Here is a 23,763-nt window from a genome sequence, read left to right on the forward strand (position 1 = left end):
TATGGCAGATACCGAGGACTCAAAACAACGGAAGCCCTAGAGGAGTATAGAATGTGTAGGGGTGGTGGAACTTAAAAGGGAAATTAGGAGAGCAAAAAGGGGGAATGAAAAATCATTGGCAGGTAAAATAAAGGAAAATCCAAAGTTATTTTACAAGTACGTTCAGAGTAACAGGATAACTAGGGAAAGAGTAGGGCCCATTAAGGACCTGATGCATGATGGCCCCTCATATTAAGTGGTAATTTGTGTGTGGAGCCGGAAGACGTAGGTAGGGTTCTAAATGAATACTTTGTGTCCGTGTTCACAAGTGAGGGATGACGTGGATATGGAAATCAGGCTGAAGGACTGTGATATAATTAAAGAAATTAGCATAGAAAGGGAAGAGGTTCTAAGTGGTCTGGCAGGCTTAAAAGTAGATAAACCTCCAGGCCTGGATGAAATGTATCCCAGGATGTTGAGTAAGGCAAGGGAGGAGATAACAGGGGTGCTGGCAATAATTTTCAATACCTCTCTGGCCACAGGAGAGGTGCCAGAGAACTGGAGGACAACCAATGTGGTACCATTATTCAAGAAGGAAGGAAGGGATAAACCAGGGAACTACAGGCCAGTCAGTCTAACCCTAGTGGTGGGGAAACTATTGGAAGCAATTCTGAGGTACAGAAGTAATTTACACTTGGAGAGGCAGGGATTAATCAAGGACAGTCAGCATGGTTTTGTTAAGAGGAGATCATGTCTGACCAATTTGATGGCATTTTTTGAAGAGGTGACCAGATGTGTAGATGAGGACAATGCATTTGACGTAGTCTACTTGGACTTCAGCAAGGCTTTTGATAAGGCCCCGCATGGGAGACTGATAATGAAGGTAAGTGCCCATGGGATCCAAGGCAATTTGGCAAATTGGATCCAGAATTGGCTGAGTGGCAGTAGCAGAGGGTGATGGTCAAGGGGTGTTTTTGTAACTGGATGCCTGTGTCCAGTGGGGTTCCACAGGGATAGCTGTTGGGTTCCTTGCTGTTTGTAGTATATATAAACGATTTAGGCTTGAAAGTAGGAGGGGTGATCAGTAAGTTCGCGGATGACACGAAAATTGGTGGGGTGGTAAATAGTGAGGAGGATAGCCTAAGATGACAGGAGGATATAGACGAGCTGGTCAGATGGGCTGATCAGTGGCAAATGGAATTTAATCTGGATAAGTGTGAGGTGATGCACTTGGGCAGGACAAACAAGGCACGGGAATACACAATGAATGGTAGGACCCTGGGAAGTACTGAGGATCAGAGGGACCTTGGTGTGCATGTCCAATGGTCCCTTAAGGTAGCGGGAGAGGTAGATAAGGTGGTTAAAAAGGCATATGGGATACTTGCCTTTATTAGCCGAGGCATAGAATATAAGGGAGGTTATGCTGGAACTGTATAAAATGCTGGTTAGGCCACAGCTAGAGTATTGCGTGCAGTTCTGGAATCCGCATTATAGGAAGGATGTGATTGCACTAGAGAGAGTGCAGAGGAGATTTCCCAGGATGTTGCCTGGGCTGGAGAGTTTTAGTTATGAGGAGAGATTGGATAGACTGGGGTTATTTTCCCTGGAGCAAAGGAGATTGAGGGGGTCATGATTGAGGTGTATAAAATTGAGGGGCATAGATAGGGTAGACAGGAAGGAACTTTTCCTCTTGTTGGAGGGATCAATAACCAGGTGGCATAGATTCAAGGTAAGGGGCAGGAGGTTTAGAGGGGATGTGAGGAAGAATTTTTTCACCCAAAGGGTGGTGGGAATCTGGAACTCACTGCCTGAGAGTGTGAGAGGAAAATGGGATTAGAATAGTTAGGTACTTGTTTGACTGGCGCAGAGTCGATGGGCCGAAGGGCCTTTTTCTGTGCTGTAGACCTCTATGACTAGACTTTTTTTTAGATGAGTGGATAGTTCTTGCATGCCTTTTGTTTATCTACAGTTCAAAAGTAACTACACTTGTTAAATGCAAGCCTGTGCCCACATGTAGCAAGACCTGGATGACGTCCAGGCTTGAGCTGATAAGTGGCAAGAAAGATTTGTGCCAAACAAATGCTAGATAATTGCAATCACCAGCATGGGAGAATCTAACCAGATATCCATGGCATTCAATGCCATCACCATTTGACCAGAAGCTTAAATGGACCAGTCATGTAAATACTCTAGCTACAAGAGCAGATCAGACTGGAAATTCTGTGATGAGTAACTTGCCACCTGACTCCTGAAAGCCTTTTCAAGATCCCCAAGGCACACGTCAGAAGTATGATGGAATATTCACCATTTACCTGGATGAGATCAGTTCTAACCACACACAAAGCTCAACACCATCCAGGGCAAAGCAGCCAGTTTGATTCACTGCCCATCTACCACCTTAAACGTTCATTTCCTCTACCATCGGCTCACTGTGGCTGCAGTATATACCATTGGCAAGATGCAGTGCAGCAACTTGACGAAGCTTCTTCGACAGCACCTCCAAACCCATGACCTTGATCATCAAGAAGGACAGTTAGGACAGCAAGTACATGGAAGTGTCACCATCTCCAAGTCACATGCTATCCTGACTTTGAAGTATTTTGCTGTTCCTTCATTGTCACTGGGTCAGAATCCTAGAACTTCCTACCCAACAGCACTATGGGAGTCGCTTCATCTCACACTGCAGTGGTTCAAGAAAGCATCTCACTACAAGTAATTAGGGATGTGCAATAAATGCTGACCTTCCCAAGGATGCCCTTATTCCATGAAAGAACATCAATAACATGCATTTATATAGCATCACTAATGTAATTGAATGACCAAAAAGAGAATTTATGCATGGAAACAGATGGCATAGCAAATGTACTAAATGAGTATTTTGCGTCTGCCTTTAACAAAGAAGAAGATTCTGCTTAAGTCATATTGAAAGGAGAGGTAGTTGAGACACTGGATGGGCATTGGTAAATCGGAGGTATTAGGCTTTCTGATGTTAAATGTTGATTTGTCACTAGGACCAGAATGTATGTTTCTGAGGATGTGATGCAAGTAATGAAGGATATTGCAGAGGTTGTAGCCATAATCTTCAAATCCTCCTTAGATATTGGGGTAGTGCCAGAGGACAGGAAAATTGCAAATATTGCACTCTTGTTCAAAAAAGGATAAACCAGCAGTTACAGTTTAACCTTGGTGGTGGGAAAGCTTTTCAAAAGGATAATCAGGGATAATCACTTGAACAAATGTGGATTAATTAGGCAAAGCCAGCACAGATTTGTTAAAGGCAAAATGTGTTCAAGTAATTTATTTGTGATTTTTGCTGAGGTAGCAGAGAAAGTTGATGAGGGTAGTGCAGTTGATATGGTGTACATGGAGTTCTAAAAGGCATTTGATAAAGTACTACTTAATAGGCTGGTCAGCAAAGTTGAAGCTCATGAACTAAAAGTACCATGACAGCGTGGATACGAAGTTGGCTGAGTTACAGGAAACAGTAGTGGTGAACGGTCCTTTTCCGACTGGAGGAAGGTGTATAATGGGGTCCCCCAGGGGTCAGCGAGAGGACCAGTGCTTTTCTTGATTTATATTAGTGACTTAGACTTGGGTATACTCTGCAGAATTTCAAAATTTTCTAATGATACAAAACTATTGACATAAAAGTATTGTGAGAAGGATAGTGATAGCCTTTAAGAGGGCATAGGCTGGTGCAATGGGAGGACTCAGTGTAGCTGAAATTTAATGCAAATAAGTACGAAATGATATTTTTGTAGGAAGAACAAGGAGAGGAAATACAAAATTAAAAAGTACAATTGTAATGGGCCTACAGACCTGGGGTTATATGTGCACAAATTGTTGAAGGTGGCAGGGCAGGTTGAGAGTGGTTAAAGGAATATGGAATCCTAGGCTTTATAAACAGAGGTATAGAGTACAAAAGCAAGGAAGTTATGATGCTTTATAAAGCACTGGCTCAGCCTCAACTTAAGTTCAAATTTGGGCACTGCACTTTAGGAGGCTTGTGAAGGCTTTAGAAAGCACCCAGCAATGACTTATAAGAATGGTTCCAGGGATGAGGGACTTTTTTACGTGGATTGATTGGAGAACCACCTCCTCTTCACCATGGACGTCCAATCCCTCTACACTTCCATCCCCCACCAGGATGGTCTGAGGGCTCTCCGCTTCTTCCTCGAACAGAGGCCCGAACAATCCCCATCCACCACTACTCTCCTCCGTCTGGCTGAACTTGTTCTCACACTGAACAATTTCTCCTTAAACTCCTCTCACTTCCTCCAAATAAAAGGTGTGGCTATGGGTACCCGCATGGGCCCCAGTTATGCCTGTCTCTTTATGGGGTATGTGGAACATTCCTTGTTCCAGTCCTACTCCGGCCCCCTCCCACAACTCTTTCTCTAGTACATCGATGATTACTTCGGTGCTGCTTCATGCTCTCGTCTGGACCTGGAAAATTTTATTAATTTTGCTTCCAATTTCCACCCCTCCATCATTTTCACATGGTCCATCTCTGACACTTCCCTTCCCTTCTCTGACCTCTCTGTCTCAATTTCTGGTGAAAGACTGTTCACCAGTATTCATTACAAGCCTACCGATTCCCACAGCTACCTCGACTACAGCTCCTCACACCCCGCTTCCTGTAAGGACTCCATCCCATTCTCTCAGTTCCTTCGCCTCCGTCGCATCTGTTCTGATGATGCCACTTTCAAAAACAGTTCCTCTGACATGTCTTCCTTCTTCCTTAACCGAGGTTTTCCACCCACGGTGGTTGACAGGGCCCTCAACTGTGTCCGGCCCATCTCCCGCGCATCTGCCCTCACACCTTCCTCTCCCTCCCAGAACCATGATAGGGTCCCCCTTGCCCTCACTTATCACCCCACCAGCCTCCGCATTCAAAGGATCATCCTCCGCCAACTCCAGCATGATGCCACCACCAAACACATCTTCCCTTTACCCCCCCCGGCGGCATTCCGCAGGGATCGTTCCCTCCGGGACACCCTGGTCCACTCCTCCATCACCCCCCTACACCTCAACCCCCTCCCACGGCACCTTCCCATGGAACCGCAGAAGGTGCAACACCTGCCCCTTTACTTCCCCTCTCCTCACCGTCCAAGGGCCCAAACACTCCTTTCAAGTGAAGCAGCATTTCACTTGCACTTCCCTCAATTTAGTCTACTGCATTTGTTGCTCCCAATGCGGTTTTCTCTACATTGGAGAGACCAAACGCAGACTGGGTGACCGCTTTGCAGAACACCTTTGGTCTGTCTGCAGGCATGACCCAGACCTCCCTGTCGCTTGCCATTTCAACACTCCGCCCTGCTCTCATGCCCACATGTCTGTCCTTGGCTTGCTGCATTGTTCCAGTGAAGCTCAACGCAAACTGGAGGAACAGCACCTTATCTTCCGATTAGGCACTTTACAGCCTTCCGGACTGAATATTGAGTTCAACAATTTTAGATCACGAACTCTCTCCTCCATCCCCACCCCCTTTCCGATCCCCCCTTTTTCCCAATAATTTATATAGATTTTTCTTTTCCCACCTATTTCCATTATTTTTAAATGTATTTCCATCCATTGTTTTATCTCTACCTTTTAGCCTATTTCGATCCCTTCACCCCACCCCACCCCCACTAGGGCTATCTGTATCTTGCTTTCTACCCTTAATTAGCACATTCCCTAGCTAATATCACCACCTTCAACACCTCTTTGTCCTTTTGTCTATGACATGTTTTGGCTATCTCCACCTATCACTGGCTCTCTATCCAGCTCTACCTGTCCCACTCCCCCTTAAACCAGCTTATATTTCACCTTTTCTATTTTTGCTTAGTTTTGTTGAAGAGTCATAAGGACTCAAAACGTTAACTGTGTTCCTCTCCGCAGATGCTGCCAGACCTGCTGAGTTTTTCCAGGTATTTTTATTTTTACCTTGACTTATAGTTTTGGACTCCCTCTATAAGTGCACACATCTTGATATGTAGCACTCTTGTCTTCCCTGTATCAAATGTTTCAATAAACTGGTTTTTACTGCCTACACTGCATTGGGATATAGTTACAACTTCTAGCTCTGAAAAAGGAATCACCATCACCAATTCCTTGTTTTTTTTTCCCTTCTAAATAGCAATGAAAAAGGATACAAAACTCTCCACTGTGTTCTAAGACACAGCCTAAGAATTGTTTGTATCAAGAATGGAAGTTTGGCTTTTTCTTTCAATTTAAAACACATGTATGTGCAAGTTCACTCAAACAGTGGTTTTCATGTTAATGGAGAAAAATGTCTTGCAAACAAGATTGATACTTGTAGAACTGGATTAGCTAACTAAAGTAATCAGATCCAGTTGCAGCAATGATTGAAGTTTGGGGCCTGTTGGCTGGCTCAGAAATAGATAAGTCATGTGTTAGAAAAGTTAAATGTTGGGTAAGGAATATTATAAACACAATGATGAACTTACCTTTTATAGCAGTAGTAAATGTGATTGTTGAATTTTGTGGTTCATGTATTTCCCATAAATTCTTCAGAGTAATGTTTAGCTTTTCAAATTAAATTTCCCCCTGCCCTACCTGCAAATGAAGGTAAGATGCAGCCGGAAAATAAATTCAACAGTTCAGTCCTTTATCAAGCCTGTCGGTAACAGGTTTATTGCTCACTTAATGTCTCAGACACTCCTAAATATCCCTAAAGATTTACAGTCATTTCAAACTGCAAACTGTCTTTTCTATCTATCATAATCAGCATACTTGTGTCCAACCCATTTCTGCCTGTATTTGTTATTGCAGTTGCAAGCACGTCACCAGCAAAGATGTTGCAAAAACATTTGAGAGGTGGAGACAGAAATGGCATACATTCCTGAGGCTGAATGTGTAATGATTGGGCCGCTTCAGCCAATGTTGTAACTCTTGGTCAGGACAATTTCGTGTCTTGTCCTGCTGGCTTAGATAAAATGGCTAAACGTCTCGAGAAATGAAACTGGTGCAAGAAATGTAAACAGAGGATAGTAGCAGACAACACAGGAGGGCATAGACAGACTGGTAAAATGGACTGGCACATGGTAATTGCAATTTAATGTAGAAAAGGGCAAAATGATTTTGGATGGAAAAATGAAAGGTAGTGTGAACTAAATGACGGTTTTAAAGGGGATGCAAGAACCGAGACCCCTGGAGGTTCATATGGACAATTTTTTTTAAAGTAGCACAACATGTTGATAGTTGTTTTTTAAAGAGATCACATGGGGGTCCTTGTCTTTATAAAAAGAGACATGGATTGCAAAAAGCAAGGAAGTTATGCTAAATCTCTCATAAATCACTGGTTAGACTTCAGCTGGAATACTGTGATAAAAGCAAAAAACTGCAGATGCTGGAAATCCAAAACAAAAACAAAAATACCATCAGATGAAGAGTCATTCAGACTCGAAACGTTAACTGTATTCCTCTCTGCAGATGCTGTCAGACCTGCTGAGTTTTTCCAGGTAATTTTGTTTTTGAGCTGGAATACTGTGTCCACTTCGAGGCACTGCACTTTAGGAAGTATGTCATGGTCATGGTGGGGCTGCAGAGGAGAGTTATCAGAATGGTACCAGGGATGAGGGACTTCAGTTACATGTAGAGGTTAGAGAAACTTGAAGTGTTCTACTTACAGCAGAGAAGGTTATGGGGAGAATTAATAGGATTATTCACAAATTATAAGGTGCTTTGATAGAGTATATAGGGAGAAAGTGTTTCTATTGGCAGGAGTGTAAATAAGCAGATGTCACCAACTTAAGATAATTGGCAAAAAAACAGAAGGTAGCTGAGTATTTTTACACGGTTAAGATCTGGAATGGACTGCCTGAAAGGGTGGTGGAAGCAGGTTCATTAGTAACTTTGGAAAGGAAGTTGGACCTATACTTAAAAAGGAAACATTTGCAGGGCTAAAGGGAAAGAGCAGGGGAGGAGATCTATTTGGATGGCTCTTTCAAAAAAAACCTGACACAGGCACAGTGAACTGAACAGCCTCCTGTGCTATATGATTCCATGAAGGCTGTGGTAAATCTGGAATTAGCTGCTCTGCTTTTTGAAGTTGGTAACTAAATTATCATGTGTAAAGAAAATAATTATATACAAATAGCTACAAGCCTATAAGATTGGAACTATGTAATCATTTAAAATGCTATTCTTGCTATAAAAAATAACATGTTTTTAAATAGGAAGGGTAGATTCTGAAAATTTCTGAAGTTTTTTTTTGGCATTGGTACAGTCGAACACTTTTTAAAGAAATCGTTTTCTTGCTGCTGATGTCTGATTTAATTTTTCAACGTCTATGCTCTGGTCTATTCAGCTACATGCTATAAGTTCTTAATGGGATTGCTAAATGGACATCACTTTGGGGAAAGAAAACATATCTGGTTTTTTGGCTGTGCTACCCTATGGAATAGCACCTACTAGCCATAGATTGACATGAGGGACAGTGTAGGGCCAACAGGTAATTCCAGCAATAGGAGTATAACAACTTGGAAAAGTGAAATGCAATGGAGTGTGTTAACTGCCTGTCCCTGTCCATTATTAAAAGTATTTTTATTCTCTCCAACATGTGCTGTGTCAAACGTTTTGTAATCAGAACTTCATGCATTGAACTACTCCTAAACCTCTGTAATTAAGCTGATGACTGGGAAGTGCACTATAATGGCCCAGCATGACGCACCAGCTGGGTTTTCCTCCTTGGAAGGAAATGCTAGGTGGTGTGGTGAATATCAGGAAGTTGATTTGAGGGAATTTTGCAAAGTTGCTACCACCCTCCCACTCATTGCATACCACAATAGAGATCTCATAAGCTTTACCACCATATAACCTTTTGACTTTTATTTGAACAGGTTGCTGTTTGAATAGGTTTGTGCATCAGTTCAGCTTTTTAACTTTAAATCCATCAGTTTTGGTTAAAGTTGCTGTCCTGTCCTAAATGACATTGAAGGAAGTGTACCCCCATGTCTGCACGTCACCCCTTCTATGGTAATAGAGTAAATGGTATATTTTGAAGTGCACAATGAATATGAAGGTGTAGTAAAATACACTTCTCAAAAAAATTGACCACTAGTTACTTAGTGCCACAATGAAAATTAAGTTGAAAGTGAGAACCATTTATTTTTAAAAGTTAAAATTTCAAGCGGGTCTTTCTGTAGTGAATTCACTAAGGACAACCAATTGATGCATATTAGTGCCAGATTGCTTGATGATGTACACTTGGACAGTTTTAAGTTTTTTAAAAAATTTGTTTGTGTATCAAAACTAATGTCTGCAATAAAACTGCCACTAAATCAGGTTATTTAGAACTATGTACATTAAGGGTTTATTTAGAAATTCTTCACACTCATTTGAAAATTGCTTATGGTATTAAAAGATTAATACCATATTTCAGTTAGTCTTACACTTTTTAAAAAAGACTCCTATTGTGGATTTGAATATTTTTGATCTGAAATACAAGACCTCTTTAATACAGTTAAGTGATTTGTAAAAAGTTTGAGTAGTGGATTATGAATTACATGTGGTTTACAATTATTTGAAACTACGGACAGCTTTTCTGTTCATGTTTGACATATATAACATTGCTTTAGGGTGACAGAAGCTGGCTCGTTATTTTATAGGAATCTCCTTGCACCTTAATCACTTCTCTTTCATCAATTCAGCTTCATGCTGCCACATCTGACTGCTATTAGTCAACTGAGTGGACACAGCTGGTTACAGTTTAAAATGTGAACAAAATAAAGTAGTAGTTCTTTCAAGCTTGCATGAATTGGAAGCTTTGTAATATAGGCCAGATCAAGGGTCCTCATTCCTTAAGATGAAGGAGAGGCATTAAAAAGCACCAGTCACTGCTGACTGTTACCAGTTACCCAAACTAAGTGACCTGAGGAAAATGCAATTTCACAACTACTTCAAGTACTAAGTTCTCTTGTGAAATATTTGTATTATGAGCCTTGAAATCTATTGATGTTTAGATCATTAAGGTCACCAGTCAAGGTTAAATTGCCAGAACCAAAGTCTTGGATTATCCATAGAAAAATAAAAACTGTTGGAGGGTGGTAAGGGTCTGATACAGCATTGAAATGAAAAGAGTGAATGTGACACTTGGGCTAAGAAGTTTATTGGACCTTTCATTTACACACCAAATTTTAAATTAACAGGGTGGCCCAGATTTTCGTTCCTGGGTCGGTATGGCAGAGATAAGAAAATTCCCAGCTCCACGAACCCAACCTTTAAAAATGGTTGCCTGGGTGTCGGATTTTTGGTCTGAGGGATGCGGGCTAGAGTAGAAGTCAGGGTGGGTGAGCCCAGAAGAATTGAGAATGTGGGGTGTGGAAGTGGGTTGAAAGGAAGGTCTGCCTCAGGGCTTTATCGCTGTGTCCAAAATACTTTTTTAAAAAGAATGAAACGTGAAACAGCCCTCACTTCCCACACACCTTATTGCCCATCCATGCCACCTTATGGCCCCTCATTACCTCCATGAAGAGCTATGCTCCCCCGCTCACCCCAAGGCCCTTTATAGCCTTATGCCAACTTAGTGCCAGCTCATGTCCCCCACCCTCCACCCTTTGACCATATGCCTACCATGCCAACTCACCTAGCATCTACCATGGGCAGACCTCCGGAGCCATGCATAGATGAGATAAAATAAAGTTGTAAGTGCCTATTGATTATATTGAAAAAGCTCTCTTATTCATAAAAACCCTCCACCTCCACCAATAAACACCACCACCATCTCTCCCCCCGCCCCCACCGCCTTTCAACTTCTAGCGCTGAGGCTAATTGTTGTGATCCTACCACCAATTCAACTGAGAACAATTAATACATTACACAGGATATCAAACTAAGCATTCCTTGCCTGTATGGCTTAGTCTTAACTAGTTAAGCCTTCAGGATAGCTTGTCTGAATTTCTATCTAATTACGTTGTACTAAATTCATTTCTCCAATATCAATGGAGGTAAAATGTTCCTAATATCAGCAAGTATACGGGTCTGTATGTCTAAACTGATAAAAGAATTTTTCTGTAAGGCCAGGAAAAAGTTTTGATGCTGTGAGCCTCCAGAGTCATTGGTTGTCTCCCCTTCCAACAGCAACCCCAACCTATCCTTTTCTCTCTCTCTCTTTCTCCTCCTCCCCCCCCCCCCCCCCCCCCCCCACCCAACCTACCCCCTTACCCAGCCATCTTTGGTTGGATTCTTTTTTGAGATTAAAGGAAGTTACTTGGCTATCCATCTAAAATGTGATTACAAATATTCAAAAATAAATAAAGCCTGAAAGGCATGATGGCACATTTGATTGATCTGCAGTGCCATACAACAGTGTGGTGAGAGATGATCAATCGTGCCATTGTGGAGAGGTTTCTAAAAGGGACCAGCGGCTCCACACGTGGAAAGATGAAAAATGATGGAGCTGGTGACTTGACTTTGGGTTATTCATGTGCAACCCCAGTTCTTTTGGAGAAATTTGTTTGGATTAGAATGCTTTAATTGGTTCTTAAGCCACCTTGTTTTGAATGGAAATGTGTAACACAGAAAATGTTGAATTTGGAAATAAAATAAGTAATTCACAGTAACTGAGGAAAGATTCTCAAAATAAACCATATTTATACATTTTATAGAAATGAACTTTGATTTTCCTTTTAGCTGCTGAAATTTGTCCCTGAGAAAAGTGATATTGATATGCTGGAGGAGCACAAACATGAAACTGAGCGCATGGCAAAAGCAGACAGGTTCTTATATGAAATGAGCAGGTATGTACATCAAAATACTGATGTAACCAGAAATCCATGAGCAAAATAGTTTAGTGGTACAGTGCTTTTGTGTGCTGTTCCCTATGCTATTAGGGCATGTGTTTTGTGTCTGCAAGTTCCCCAAGTGGGAATCCCTGTGTTAGAGAAGTGAATTTGTAGGGCACTTTTTGTGGAACGTGTAGACCGTTCAAATATTATTTGTTTTGGACAAAAAAAAAAGAAACAATTGAGGATAAAACAATGTTATGACCTCAGTAGAGACTAGTAACTTTTTTTAAAAGTAGACAAAATTAGAAATTCCAGTTATTTACTAAAAGAATAAAGCCACAAGATTCCATGGTTTAAAACAGAAGTTTTTTTTAACTAGAGTTAACAAAGCAAACACTAAACATCCATCCTTTATGCTAGCTTCATGTTAAAAATGAAATAACAGGCAAATTATGGTTGAATATAAACTATGAATTGCACATTAAATGGCAGATACAACTAAGATAGATTTTGCAAATTGGCTCAGCAGTCCACTCAGATTTTGGTGATCACATTCAGTCAAAGTCCTTCAAACTCTGTCTTCCTCACGAAGAATTTCAGCTTCTTCTAGGAGTTAGTTTGATCCCAGCTGACAGCACATAACCAACCCAAGTTTCATGGCACATTGTTCACCGCAAGGCACACGTCTGCAGAACCTGCTCAACTTGATCTGGATGGGGTAGACCCATCAATATCATCAAGAAACCGAAACGGATGCAGCAACTTATTCTCAGGCTTCTGGATCTGGACACTGCCATTCTGTCTTTTTCAGCTTGCCTGTACTGTACCAGTGCACTCATCAACTTGTACTGCCCAGTTTGAGCTGAGCTGTGACCTTTGATTTCTTTTAAACAGGTTCAGTTTGCCAGAAGTTTTGGTTTCCAAACCTCAGTTTGTTTCTGTTTTCATAGAAACTGGGAGGGTCAGTTTTGTTTCTATCCTGTTTCCTTTTCTGTTCCCTTTTCAGTTTTGGTTTTACTTAAGGTCCGCCTCAAAAAATACAAATTAAATTTAAAAACACAGGCTCCCTCACGAATCTGACCAAAGATTTGACGTGTTAAAACAATTGTATTCATTTTACTAAGCCAAAACTTTCTGGAACCAATAAAAATATTGCTCAAATGCACAGAGGCTTTTAGCTTTGTTTTGTTTTTTGAAACTGAGCTATAGTTAGAAACATTTTTTTCATACTTGGTATACTTATATTTTTATTTGGTAGTGTTGTGGACTAAAATATTTTAGGTACGTCCCTGTGCAATAATTTGATAATATTCTGGAGACTGCTAAAGGTTTTAAAAAATTATATTAAGGAATAGACTTAAATATGAAGGGGTGAAATTTAACTTCAGTGGGGGTGTAAATAAACAGTAGCAGATTGGCTACCAGTTATAGACCCTGCCCCCATCCTCCTTTCCATTGAGTTCAAAAGAAAGGAAATTTGGGTCAGGTACATAATGAGTGACTGAGCTTATTTGTGATTCAGCCAAAGCTGAATTTCAGTCCCAAAGATTTAAATAACTGGAAGTAACAGGTTGGTTTAGAACTCAGTTGTATGTGTGTGTATGAAGGAGATTATTTTTGCAGGTATCTGCTTTAAAATACATTGGGGTGTAACATCCTGAAATTTCGTTAAAATGTCATTGTTAGAAAAGAAATGCACATTCATGCTGGAATAATCTGATTTGATTGCTCAGTGATCGCAAGTATTCCATCTGAAAATTGTTGTCAAAAACTCCGTTCATGTTTACATGGATTGATTTTATTTTCACTAGAATTCCTCACTACCAGCAAAGATTACAGTCCTTGTATTTTAAGAAGAAATTTGCCGAAAGAGTAGCTGAAGTTAAACCTAAAGTTGAAGGTACAACTTTGTTCTTATCAGCCTTCTTGCTATACAATGGCTTTTAGCCCTGTCAGCATTCAAAGATAAAACAAACATCATGCCTCAAGAATTAGCGATGGAAAGCTGTTGTCGTTTTCTTCAATATTGCATGTGATAAGCTTATGCTAGTCTACACTTTGTCTAGCTATGTGCTAAAAACACTGCCAATAGATTTATCATAAGCATATTTTTATTTAGTGTATAAAATTAAAGATTGCAACATTCAACAATTATTCAATCACAAAGTTGAATAGTTTTTAGTTAGTGCGTGTAAACACAATGCATTTTACCAGGATAGTGCCACACCCAATTACGCTTCTTGTGATAGTGGTTCACTACAGTGCACTGTGCCCATACAAGAGTTATAGCTTTACTATATTTACAGCTTTTTAACTAGAAGTAGTTTCCCCTAAAATTATCTGGAGACATGCTGATGGGAAGCATAAAGTAACTGGAACTTTGATTTGTTTACCTTAATGAAGTCCCACTCTTATAGATAATTAAAATTGGTGAATAATCAAGAGCCCTCAAATTTTAATGTTCCATAAATAGTACCCAAAACATTAGAATTAAAGCATTGCTTGTAAACTTGCTAAATCCTTATCTGGTGTAAACCTCAAGGTGCAAAACTACCCATTGAAAGTGGTCTTACAACTTGAAGTTTCAGTGCACTTTCATGTTGATGTACATCAGAAATACATTACATCACTGCCACTGTGGTGGTATATTGACAACCGTAACTTATTTAAATATATGATGGGGATGATTTCCCACTGGTCTTCTATTCATCTGTCTTAACTTTGATGTAAGACCGACAAAAGCCCCAAAAAGATGCCATTTTCTGTAGCTCTTGCATCAAATTATGGCTGAAACAGGAGAGCCCTAGCAGAAATTCAACTTCATTGTGCTCATAGATATTGTGATAGTTAAATAATAGTCCAGAGTTTGCTGTAACAAGGCATCCAACATGTCTGCCTTTGCAAGTTTAGGTTTTTTTGTGTGGCAAATTGCTGAAGTACAAGCCGATGATATCACAATAAGGGAAACAAGGCATCTGCGTTTTATAATAGAATATTGTGTGGAGAAAGCAAGTTGCTAGATCGATCCTTTATGCAAGATTCTTTAACTGTAGTATGGAACTTTTCTTTACAAAATCCACTGTTTCCTTGAAGCTACTTCAGGTCTCTGGTAAGCAGTTGAAGCTTTACATGAGCTGTTGGCTAAATCACGCTTTTAATTCTGATCGGCATATTTAAAATTGGAAATGTCTTCCTGTGAGTATCCTGCATGCCTGCTCAAAAGATGAGGTTAATATGGGAGCATAGTAGGATCAAAGTGGGATCAGTGGGGGTAACTGTTAGTTTAATTGCCCCAAAGCCTGATTTCCACAGGAAAGAACAATTAAAATTGGGCCCTTGGAGTTGAGCTGTACCAGCCAAGCTAAGTCCCACAAAGTCAGGTCAGATGATGAGATGTACGTATGAACATACAAATTAGGAGCAGGAGTAGGCCATTTGGCCCCTCGAGCCTACTCTGTCTTTTGATAAGATCATGGCTGAACTGATTGTGGCCTCTATTTTCAACTCTATTTTCCTGTCTACCCCCTATAACCTGTGACACTCTTGTCAGTCAAGAATCTAACTCAGCCTTAAAAATATTCAATGACCCTGCCTCTACTCTGAGGAAGAGAATTCCATAGATTAACAACTCAGAAAATATTTCTCCCCCGTCTTAAATGGGAGAGCCCTATTTTTAAAGAGTGTCACCTGGTGTTTAGTCTCTCCCACAAGAGGAGACATCTCCGCATCCACCCTGTCAAGTCCCCTCAGGATCTTGTATGTTTCAATAAAATCACCCCTCATTCTCCTTAACTCAGTTAGATATAGGCCCAACCAGTCCAAGCTTTCCATATAAGATAACCCCTTCATTCTAGGAATCAGTTGAGTGAACCTTCTCTGAACTGCTTCAAATGAAATTATATCCTTTCTTAAGGAGATCAAAACTTTACACAGTACTCTAGATGTGGTCTCACCAAAGCTGTCTGCAATTGCAACAAAACTCGCTGCTTTTATATTCCATTCTCCTTGCAATAAACAACAACATTCCATTTGCCTTCCTAATCACTTGCTGTACCTGCATACTAACTCTTTGCGATTCATGTACTAGGACACCTGGATCCCTCTGTATTGCAGAGTTCTGCAATCTCTCTCCATTTAAATAGTGTACTGATTTTCTGTTCTTCCAGCCAAAATCGACAAGTTCACATTTTTCTATGTTATACTTCATCTGCCAAATTTTTTTCCCATTCACCTTAAGGAGCCTGCTAAGGGATATAGATATATATACCCTCTTCACAACTTACTTTCCTACCTATCTTTGTGTCATTAGCACGTTTAGCAACCACGCATTCAGTCCCTTCAAGTCATTTGATATAGATTGTCAATAACTATTTTCCAATCTGATTGGACCTTTCCATAATCCAGGAAATTTTGGAAAATTACAACAAATGAATCTACTATCTCAGCACCATTTCCCCTCAGACCCCAGGATGAAGTCCATCGGTTCTAGAGACTTGTCAGCCTTTGATTCTAATTGTTTTCTCAGTACCTTTTCCCTGGTGATTGTAATTGTTTTAAGTTCCTCTCTCCCTTTCACCTCTTGATTTACAAGTATATCTGGGATGTTATTTGTCTTCCACAGTGAAAAAAGACAAAATATCTGTTCAGTGCTTCCACCATTTCCTTATTTCCCAATATTAATTCCCCAGACACACTAGAGGACCAAAGCTAACTTTAGATACTCTTTTTAAATACTTGTAGAAACCCTTGCTATCTGGTTTTATATTTCTAGCTAGCTTTCTCTCATACACTAATTTTCGCCCTCATTTTTTTTCAGTCATTCTTTGCTGGTTTTTAAATTCTGTCCAATCTTCGGATTTACTCATCTTTGCAGAACTGTATGTTTTTGCTTTCAATATGATACTATATTTAACTACTTTAGCCATGGATGGTGCATCTTTCACCTGGAGCCTTTCTTTCTCACTGGAATGTATCTTTGCTGAGAGTGTTATGAAATATCTCCTTAAATGTCTACCACTGCATCTCTACTGCCCTACCCTTTAACCTCACTTTTGCCAGCTCTGTCTTGATACCCTTGTAATTGCCTACAATTAAGTTTAAAACTCTGGTCTTAGAGTCACATTTCTCACCCTAAATCTGAATGTGAAATTTAATCATGTTATGATCATTGCTACCTAAAGGCTGCTTTATGATGATATTATTAACTGTGTCATTACATATTACCAGGCCTAGAATAGCCTGCGCTCTGGTTGGCTCTAGAATGTCAACTCTAAGAAATTGTCATGAAAGCATTCTATGCACTCATCTTCCAGGCTACCTTTGCTGATCTGTTTTGTCCAATCTATGCGTCGATTAAAACCGCCCATGATTATTGCTGTACCTTGGTTAGTTTTCAAAACTTGAGCTTCACATCATGAGAATTCTAGATCACCTAATTCAAATTAGAGGCAGAGTATTTAAAATAAGCAAGCATAATCTGAGAAATATTGGCGGAAATATAATTGTATCACAGATTTCAGGAAATGTCAGCCCAGGCAAAAAAACATTGCTTATATATGTGACATGGTAACATTTCTATTGTGCCATTTCAAAGCAAATCACAAGCACATTCAACTCTTAGAATTTCTAACAAAATTATCTGGACCAATTTAATTCAAGGACTTGAATCTTTTTTCTCATGTGTAGAATGTAACTATCATGTTTCAAGACAAGAGGATGAAATTTCGAATTAGAAATATATTTTAAAATAAATATTTGAACTAAGTGTAATGTAGTCAGGGGTTAGTATGAAGCTTGGTAAATTGAGTTTATAATGAAAGCTGGGAAGGTTTACTCCTTTATAGCAAATTTATTTTGTTGACTAATACAATCCGGCGTAGAATTAATCTTCCTTTTTAGGGAAACCATCAAAAGTGAAATTTCACTGCTTATCACTTGAAGTAAGAGCTTATGTTTTTAAGATAGCATAAGAACATTGAGTTTCTTCTCAATTTTGTTACTTTTTAGTTTTTATTCCACTTAATTTTAAATATTTTGTACCTCAGCTAGGATTTGGTATACTACTATCAGACTTAGTTTCACTAACACGACTTGTTTTATTATTTTCCAGCTATTTTTTTGAGTTCCAAGGAAGTTCTGCAAAGCAAAAATCTGAAGCAGCTGCTGGAGGTGGTTTTAGCTTTTGGCAATTACATGAACAAGGGACAAAGAGGCAATGCTTATGGTTTCAAACTCTCTAGTCTCAACAAGATTGCAGACACCAAGTCCAGTATTGAGAAGTAAGACATTACTGATATTGCTCATTTAAAATGAGATTATTCATTGTTGCTTTGTGATTTTAAGAGGCAGTGCTGCTCCCTGTTACATCACCTAGATTGTAATCAAAGATTTTTCTTCAATGTGTTATGCTTGCTGGCTCTAGAGGCTTACCTTAAAATTGACAAAGACATGGCCTTAGAGGTTAATTTTCCTAATGTTCAAAGCCAGGGATAGGGCTTATACATTAACCTCCGGAATCAGTACAACAATTCCCTTGGGTATTATGGAAAAATGCCTTTGGTTTCTTTTTCAAAAATTGTGCAGTAACCTTTTCATGAAAATATTTTGCATTCGAACAGGAATTGGCCTTTCAGCCCTTTGAGCCTGTTCCACCATTCTATAAGATCGTAACTGACTATCTCTATTTCATTTACCTGCTTCATATCTCTTATGATACACTAACTTAACAAGAATCTATCAATCTCAGTTTTGAAAATTTGACCCAGCATGCATGATCCTTTTGGGGAGGGTGGGCAAGAGTTCAAGATTTATGCTACTCTGTTTTCTGAGTTCACTCCTAAAAGGCCTAGCTCTAATTTTAAAATTGCCCCCCTTGTTTTTGATTCCCCCACCAGAGGAAATAGTTTAATCTGTGCCTATGCAATAAAAATCTTAATCATTTTAAATAGCTCAATTAGACCCCAACATGACCTTTTAAATTCAAATTAATGCAAACCAAGCTTATACAACCTGGCTTTATAACTTACCCTTCAAGCTCTGGTATCATTCTGGTAAATCTGTGCTATGTCCTCCCAAGGTCAGTATATTCTTCATAAGCTGCTGTACCCAAAACACAGTTTGGTATTCCATATGGGGTCTGACCAAGGCTCTGTAGAACTGAAACATCACTTCCTCACTTTTTAATTCCAATGCCCTTGAGATTAAGGCTAACATTCAGTTAGACTTTTTGAATATTTTTTCTACCTGTGCACTTGCTTTTAATGGTTTGCATTTATGGGCACCTAAATTTCTTCACTCATCCACAGCTTCTAGTCCCTTTCCACTGCTCCTGTCTTAGATCTAAAATGCAAGACTTCACGCTTAAGCTCCATTTGCCACAGTTTTGCCCATTAGTCTGTTTGTCTCTTTGCAACTAAATGTTTTTATATTGTTATGTCAAATAATGCCCTGTATGCTTTTAATTCCCACGTATTAGACCATGCCAAAAAGCTTCAATAAATTTGCAATTTTCCCACTGAAATTTGTTGTTTGCCCTTCCCACTCTCCCCCTCGCCCCCTCCCTGCCCACTTAGAATGCCTCAGTCTGCCCTCATTGACATTGTGTCTTGATGTGCATGTCACATAGTATCTCCAGCATGGTCAAATGTCTGAGGGAACCGATTTGGCTTTAAATTAAAAATGATTACGCCATAAGGAAGCAGCTCTGTTTTGTTTTGAACATTTGGACATTGAGTCTTGGGGAACTAGTTGTGTTTGGAGCTTCTTTTACATTTTACTTGGTCCAAATTGAGAAGAATTAAAATATTTTGGCCATTTTGTGTCTTCAAATCCCAAAATGCTTCTACGGTTCTATATTTGATGCGGTGGCGGATTTTTGTTGCTTTGTATCTTTGACTGCTTAAAATTAATGAACCTTATTATTCTTGTTCAAGGAACATTACCCTTTTGCACTATTTGATAACAATTTTGGAGAAGAAATACCCAAAAGTGGTGAACATACATGATGACTTGCGTAGCATTCCTGATGCAGCCAAAGTAAAGTAAGTTTTCAAGATGTGTGGTTACATGATTAGAGATCCATACCCAACACCCATTTGAAAGATTAAACCACTTAACCAAATACAGTGATGATAGAGATGGCTCAATCTATTTTGGTTAACTTGTGTATTTTTTCATGCAACAGTGAATTATAGACACTGAGAGATTCTGAACTCTTGATCTTCTCAAAGTTGTTAATAGAATGGCAGAAATTGTGCCCATTTTTGAGTGCTGGTGACAGCATGGTCTCAGATTTTTGTCCTATGATTCTTTTTCTCCATGATGCATAAAAGGTGCTGTTCTGAGCAGCGTCATTTCTGTGTTCTAGTGTCATCTCGGACAATATACATCTGTAGGAGTGAGATGTCTCTTTCATGCAAGTGAAAAAATATCAGCTTTCTCAACTCTTGACTTCCATTCCTCATGCCAATTTGCCACTTGTTGAAGGATAATGTTCTAAATTAGGCCTTTATCTTAATTCTTAGGGTATGAGCACCAATAGCACAAACACCATTTATTACCCATCTCTGATTTCCCTTGAGAATTGGTGGTGAGCCACCTTCTTGAATTACTGCACTCCATATGGTGAACAGCAATAGTGCTGTTAGACAGAGAGTTCATGATTTTGATCCATTTTAGGATAAAATGTGACTTGGAGGGAAACTTTTAGATAGTGGTATTAACATGCATCTGCCATTTTCTTTTTAAGTGGTGGAGACCATGACCTCTAACACTGGCGGGGTGGTGTGGAATTGGGTTCGGGAAATGAATGTGTACCTTGAAGCAGTTAACTTTGCCTACCTTCATAAATGTTGAATTAAACTACAGCTCAAATGAATGGGTTGCCTAAGTATTTCACAGCTGATTTCCATTGCAAAAATGTTTGTCAAAGTATCAATCTCTAAAATTGGGGAAGTGGGAATTTAATAAAAAGTTTAAAGTGGGATTTTGTTTCAGTGATTGAGAAAATGTTTTCTAAACCATGTCCATTTATCAGAGTTGTATGGGTTTTTTGTAGTTTGATTGAGCTGGAAAAAGAATTCAATAGTCTGAAAAGTGGTCTGAAGTGTGTGGAGAATGTAAGTATTCCCTGTACTTTTTTTTAAATTTATAATCCTTGTTAGATTGTTTTCTTTATTATATATTCAAAGGAAGTCAGGGTGGGAAGCCATGACGGTCATTAGTGTTATCCCATTTCCCTTAACATTAAATGTACTTCCTTCCTCGTTACACTACACATGTGCCTATTCCTTCCCATATTGTGTACCTTCTGCACCAGGGCACCCTGATTTCTTTGTCAAATGTAACTTTTAATAAGCTTGCTAGTTAATTTGGTGTTTGCACATTTGTACAAAATATTTCTATTAGTGTATTGGCTGTGAGATAACCAGGAATTGTACATTGTACACGGTCCACATCTCAGCCACAGGATACACATTGGCCAACTCTGATTCTCTTGTTGCTTTGTTTTTTTTTTATTTTCGCTTTCCTGTGTAATTCTATTGTTACAGGAATTTAAAAAGGGGGAAACCAGATGCACAAGAACAACTTTGTAAGATTATTTTTAAGGAATGGCTTGTCTTTCTCTGTACTCTTGCACTATATGCTAAAAGATAGTTCATTGGAAAATGATAAACCATTTAATTGCACTTTATGAAGTTAGAATTATTTTGTATTTTGTGAATTAATTATGACTTTTATGTATGATATTTTGGTGAGGCTTGAAAGGATTGTGTACTGTGACAGAAATTAGAATATAACATTATGTCTCCTTTTCATGATCCAATTTGGAACTCAGTTGTGGTATTTTTAAAAGTCTTTCCTTTTTAGTTATTAAAATAAGGGTTGTGTTGTTTGTGCTAAAAATTATATCTCTGCATCACAGATGGGAATGAGTGCACATTATTCAAAACGGGTGGCTTTTTTGTAACGAGCTTTGCTGTGATCTTTGCACTATTCCTGTTTTCTTTAAAGCATGAAGGATGAAAGACAGAGTAGGAGGATAGCACAAAGAAACTTGGAAAAAGGAAATACTCTTGTACTGTATTTATATTATGTAGCTTTTAAAAGTGGTTTTGTACAATTGTCATGCACAGCTCTTCCTCGTTTAGCACGCCTAATGTGTTCCTCAAAAACAGCATGCTAAACAAAAATCACTTTCCTATAAGAAAACAATGGAATAAGGGTGGGTTATGTTCCTGACCTGTAATTTTTACATTAAAAACCTATTGGCTGCCTTGGACCTTACTGACCCAAAAATCATCTTATTTACTCATAAACTTAACCCTTAATAAGCTTCAGCATCTTTCTGCTTGCTTGCTTGCTACCTGCTGCCTCTCCTGATCCTCCTGCTCACCAATTCCCTCCCTAACCCTCCTCACTGTCTCCTGCCACCACCCCACTCCTTGCGGCCCCTCTCTCTCCCTCACTTGCGCTACCCCTCTCCCAAGTCCTTGCTCACAACGAGGATTTGGGAGAAGGAAGCCGACAAACAGGAAGTTCGGGTGAGGGAAGTGGCAAGCAGGAGGGTCTGGGAGATGGAAGTAGAGAGAGAGGTGGGTTGTGGGAGGGGAGGTCTGGGAGGGGGAAGCAGCGAGCAGGTAGGAGGGGTCCAGGAAGGGTAAGCCTCAAAGAGGCGGTTTGCTTTCAAAAAAGACTGAGAATATGCAATAACCACACTAAAACAAAGATGGCGGCAGCATTATTCTGGGAACGTCCCTTATTTACAAACCGTGCTAAAACGAAAATGTGCTATTAGAATGCGTTTTAAACGAGGATTACCTGGAATTTTTTTGGTAAAATGCTCAATTCAGAATATGATGCAGTTTTCTCAGAAGCGAGAAAAGAGCAGAAAAACTGTGCTGCTACCAGTCAGTCTACTCCCAAGCCCTTCTGTCCCCAGCCCCTCAAACCACCTCTGCAGTGGTTATCAATATTCAAGGAGTTCAGTAATCACTTTTATCAGTGCTATAAATTTTTAAGATCTGTGCAGAGGGGAAAATATTTAAACATATTTATTTTTAAACTGGATTATTAGATAAGTAGATTGCTTTGTTTTTTTTCCCATAGGAGCTGGAATACCAAAAATCCCAACCTGCACAGTCCGGTGACAAATTTGTCTCTGTAGTGAGCCAGTTTATCACTGTTGCAAGTTTCAGCTTCTCTGATGTGGAGGATCTTCTGTTGGAAGCTAAAGATCTGGTAAATAACATACACAGATTTAAGTTTCATTTAAATTTTATATCCCTTAACTCTATAAACCTAGTACATTTGGAATTTTTCTGGGACCTGTACCCTCCTGTGATCATGACCTTTTTAATCTGGTTTTCTTTCCTTACACCTTTCAGTCTCTCCATGCCACGGACTTGCTGCATATGAGTGAGCATCCTGTTCGTGGCTGCTAATAGTATTGCTCTGGCATAGCTGCGGGTGGAGATTCACTATTTGCTAACGGGGAGTAGGCTGGTCATTACACCCAACTCTCCGTGCAGGGTGAATGAGATTGAAAACTATGAAGTAGGGAGTCACATTTACTTCCTTCTACTCTGGTGTCATGTGATAATGTTCTAACATGGGCCAACACTGTACTGCCATTATTGTTGATTGGTTTTAGAATTACATAACTGGAGCCAGATATTTGCTGGCAGAGTTAGTCTAAATAAAATGATTTATCATTTTCAGCTTCTGCTTTATTGCAGTGAAGACTGCTGTTTTCTGGCAGCCTATGCAGTACTTACATAGGAGAAAAGACTGGATCCATCAGGTCAAGATCTTTGGTAGCACAGCAACTGCAGAAGAAGTGTTTGTAGCATATAATTTGAAAAAAAAATTAATATTCTATGGGAACCGATTCAAAAAGATAGCTTTTTATTGTTGCAGTGTTTGAGCCCTGAACGTGGTAATTTTATTCTAGTTGAGAAATAACACTTTCTCGGTCCCTGCTGCCAACACAGATTTTATTAGAAATTCAGTGGCAATCAACTTTTTAAAAATATGCTTTATTTTAAATATTTAAGTA

At 39.5% G+C, this 23,763-nt stretch overlaps 1 protein-coding gene across 6 annotated transcripts in view; it reads left to right on the forward strand.

Moving 5' to 3' along the window:
- daam1a (dishevelled associated activator of morphogenesis 1a) overlaps nucleotides 1–23,763 on the forward strand; it is a 182,894-nt gene that overhangs the window by 149,157 nt on the left and 9,974 nt on the right. For all 6 annotated transcript variants that reach the window (XM_078562726.1, XM_078562729.1, XM_078562727.1 and 3 more), the window contains 6 exons: nucleotides 11,614–11,720; nucleotides 13,520–13,608; nucleotides 17,818–17,986; nucleotides 19,640–19,747; nucleotides 20,764–20,824; nucleotides 22,815–22,946. In XM_078562726.1, the coding sequence (XP_078418852.1) occupies nucleotides 11,614–11,720; nucleotides 13,520–13,608; nucleotides 17,818–17,986; nucleotides 19,640–19,747; nucleotides 20,764–20,824; nucleotides 22,815–22,946 (666 nt within the window). The remainder of the gene's footprint in view (nucleotides 1–11,613; nucleotides 11,721–13,519; nucleotides 13,609–17,817; nucleotides 17,987–19,639; nucleotides 19,748–20,763; nucleotides 20,825–22,814; nucleotides 22,947–23,763) is intronic.

Source organism: Cetorhinus maximus, chromosome 18, assembly GCF_964194155.1.
Source record: "Cetorhinus maximus chromosome 18, sCetMax3.hap1.1, whole genome shotgun sequence".
Classification (NCBI taxonomy): domain Eukaryota; kingdom Metazoa; phylum Chordata; class Chondrichthyes; order Lamniformes; family Cetorhinidae; genus Cetorhinus; species Cetorhinus maximus.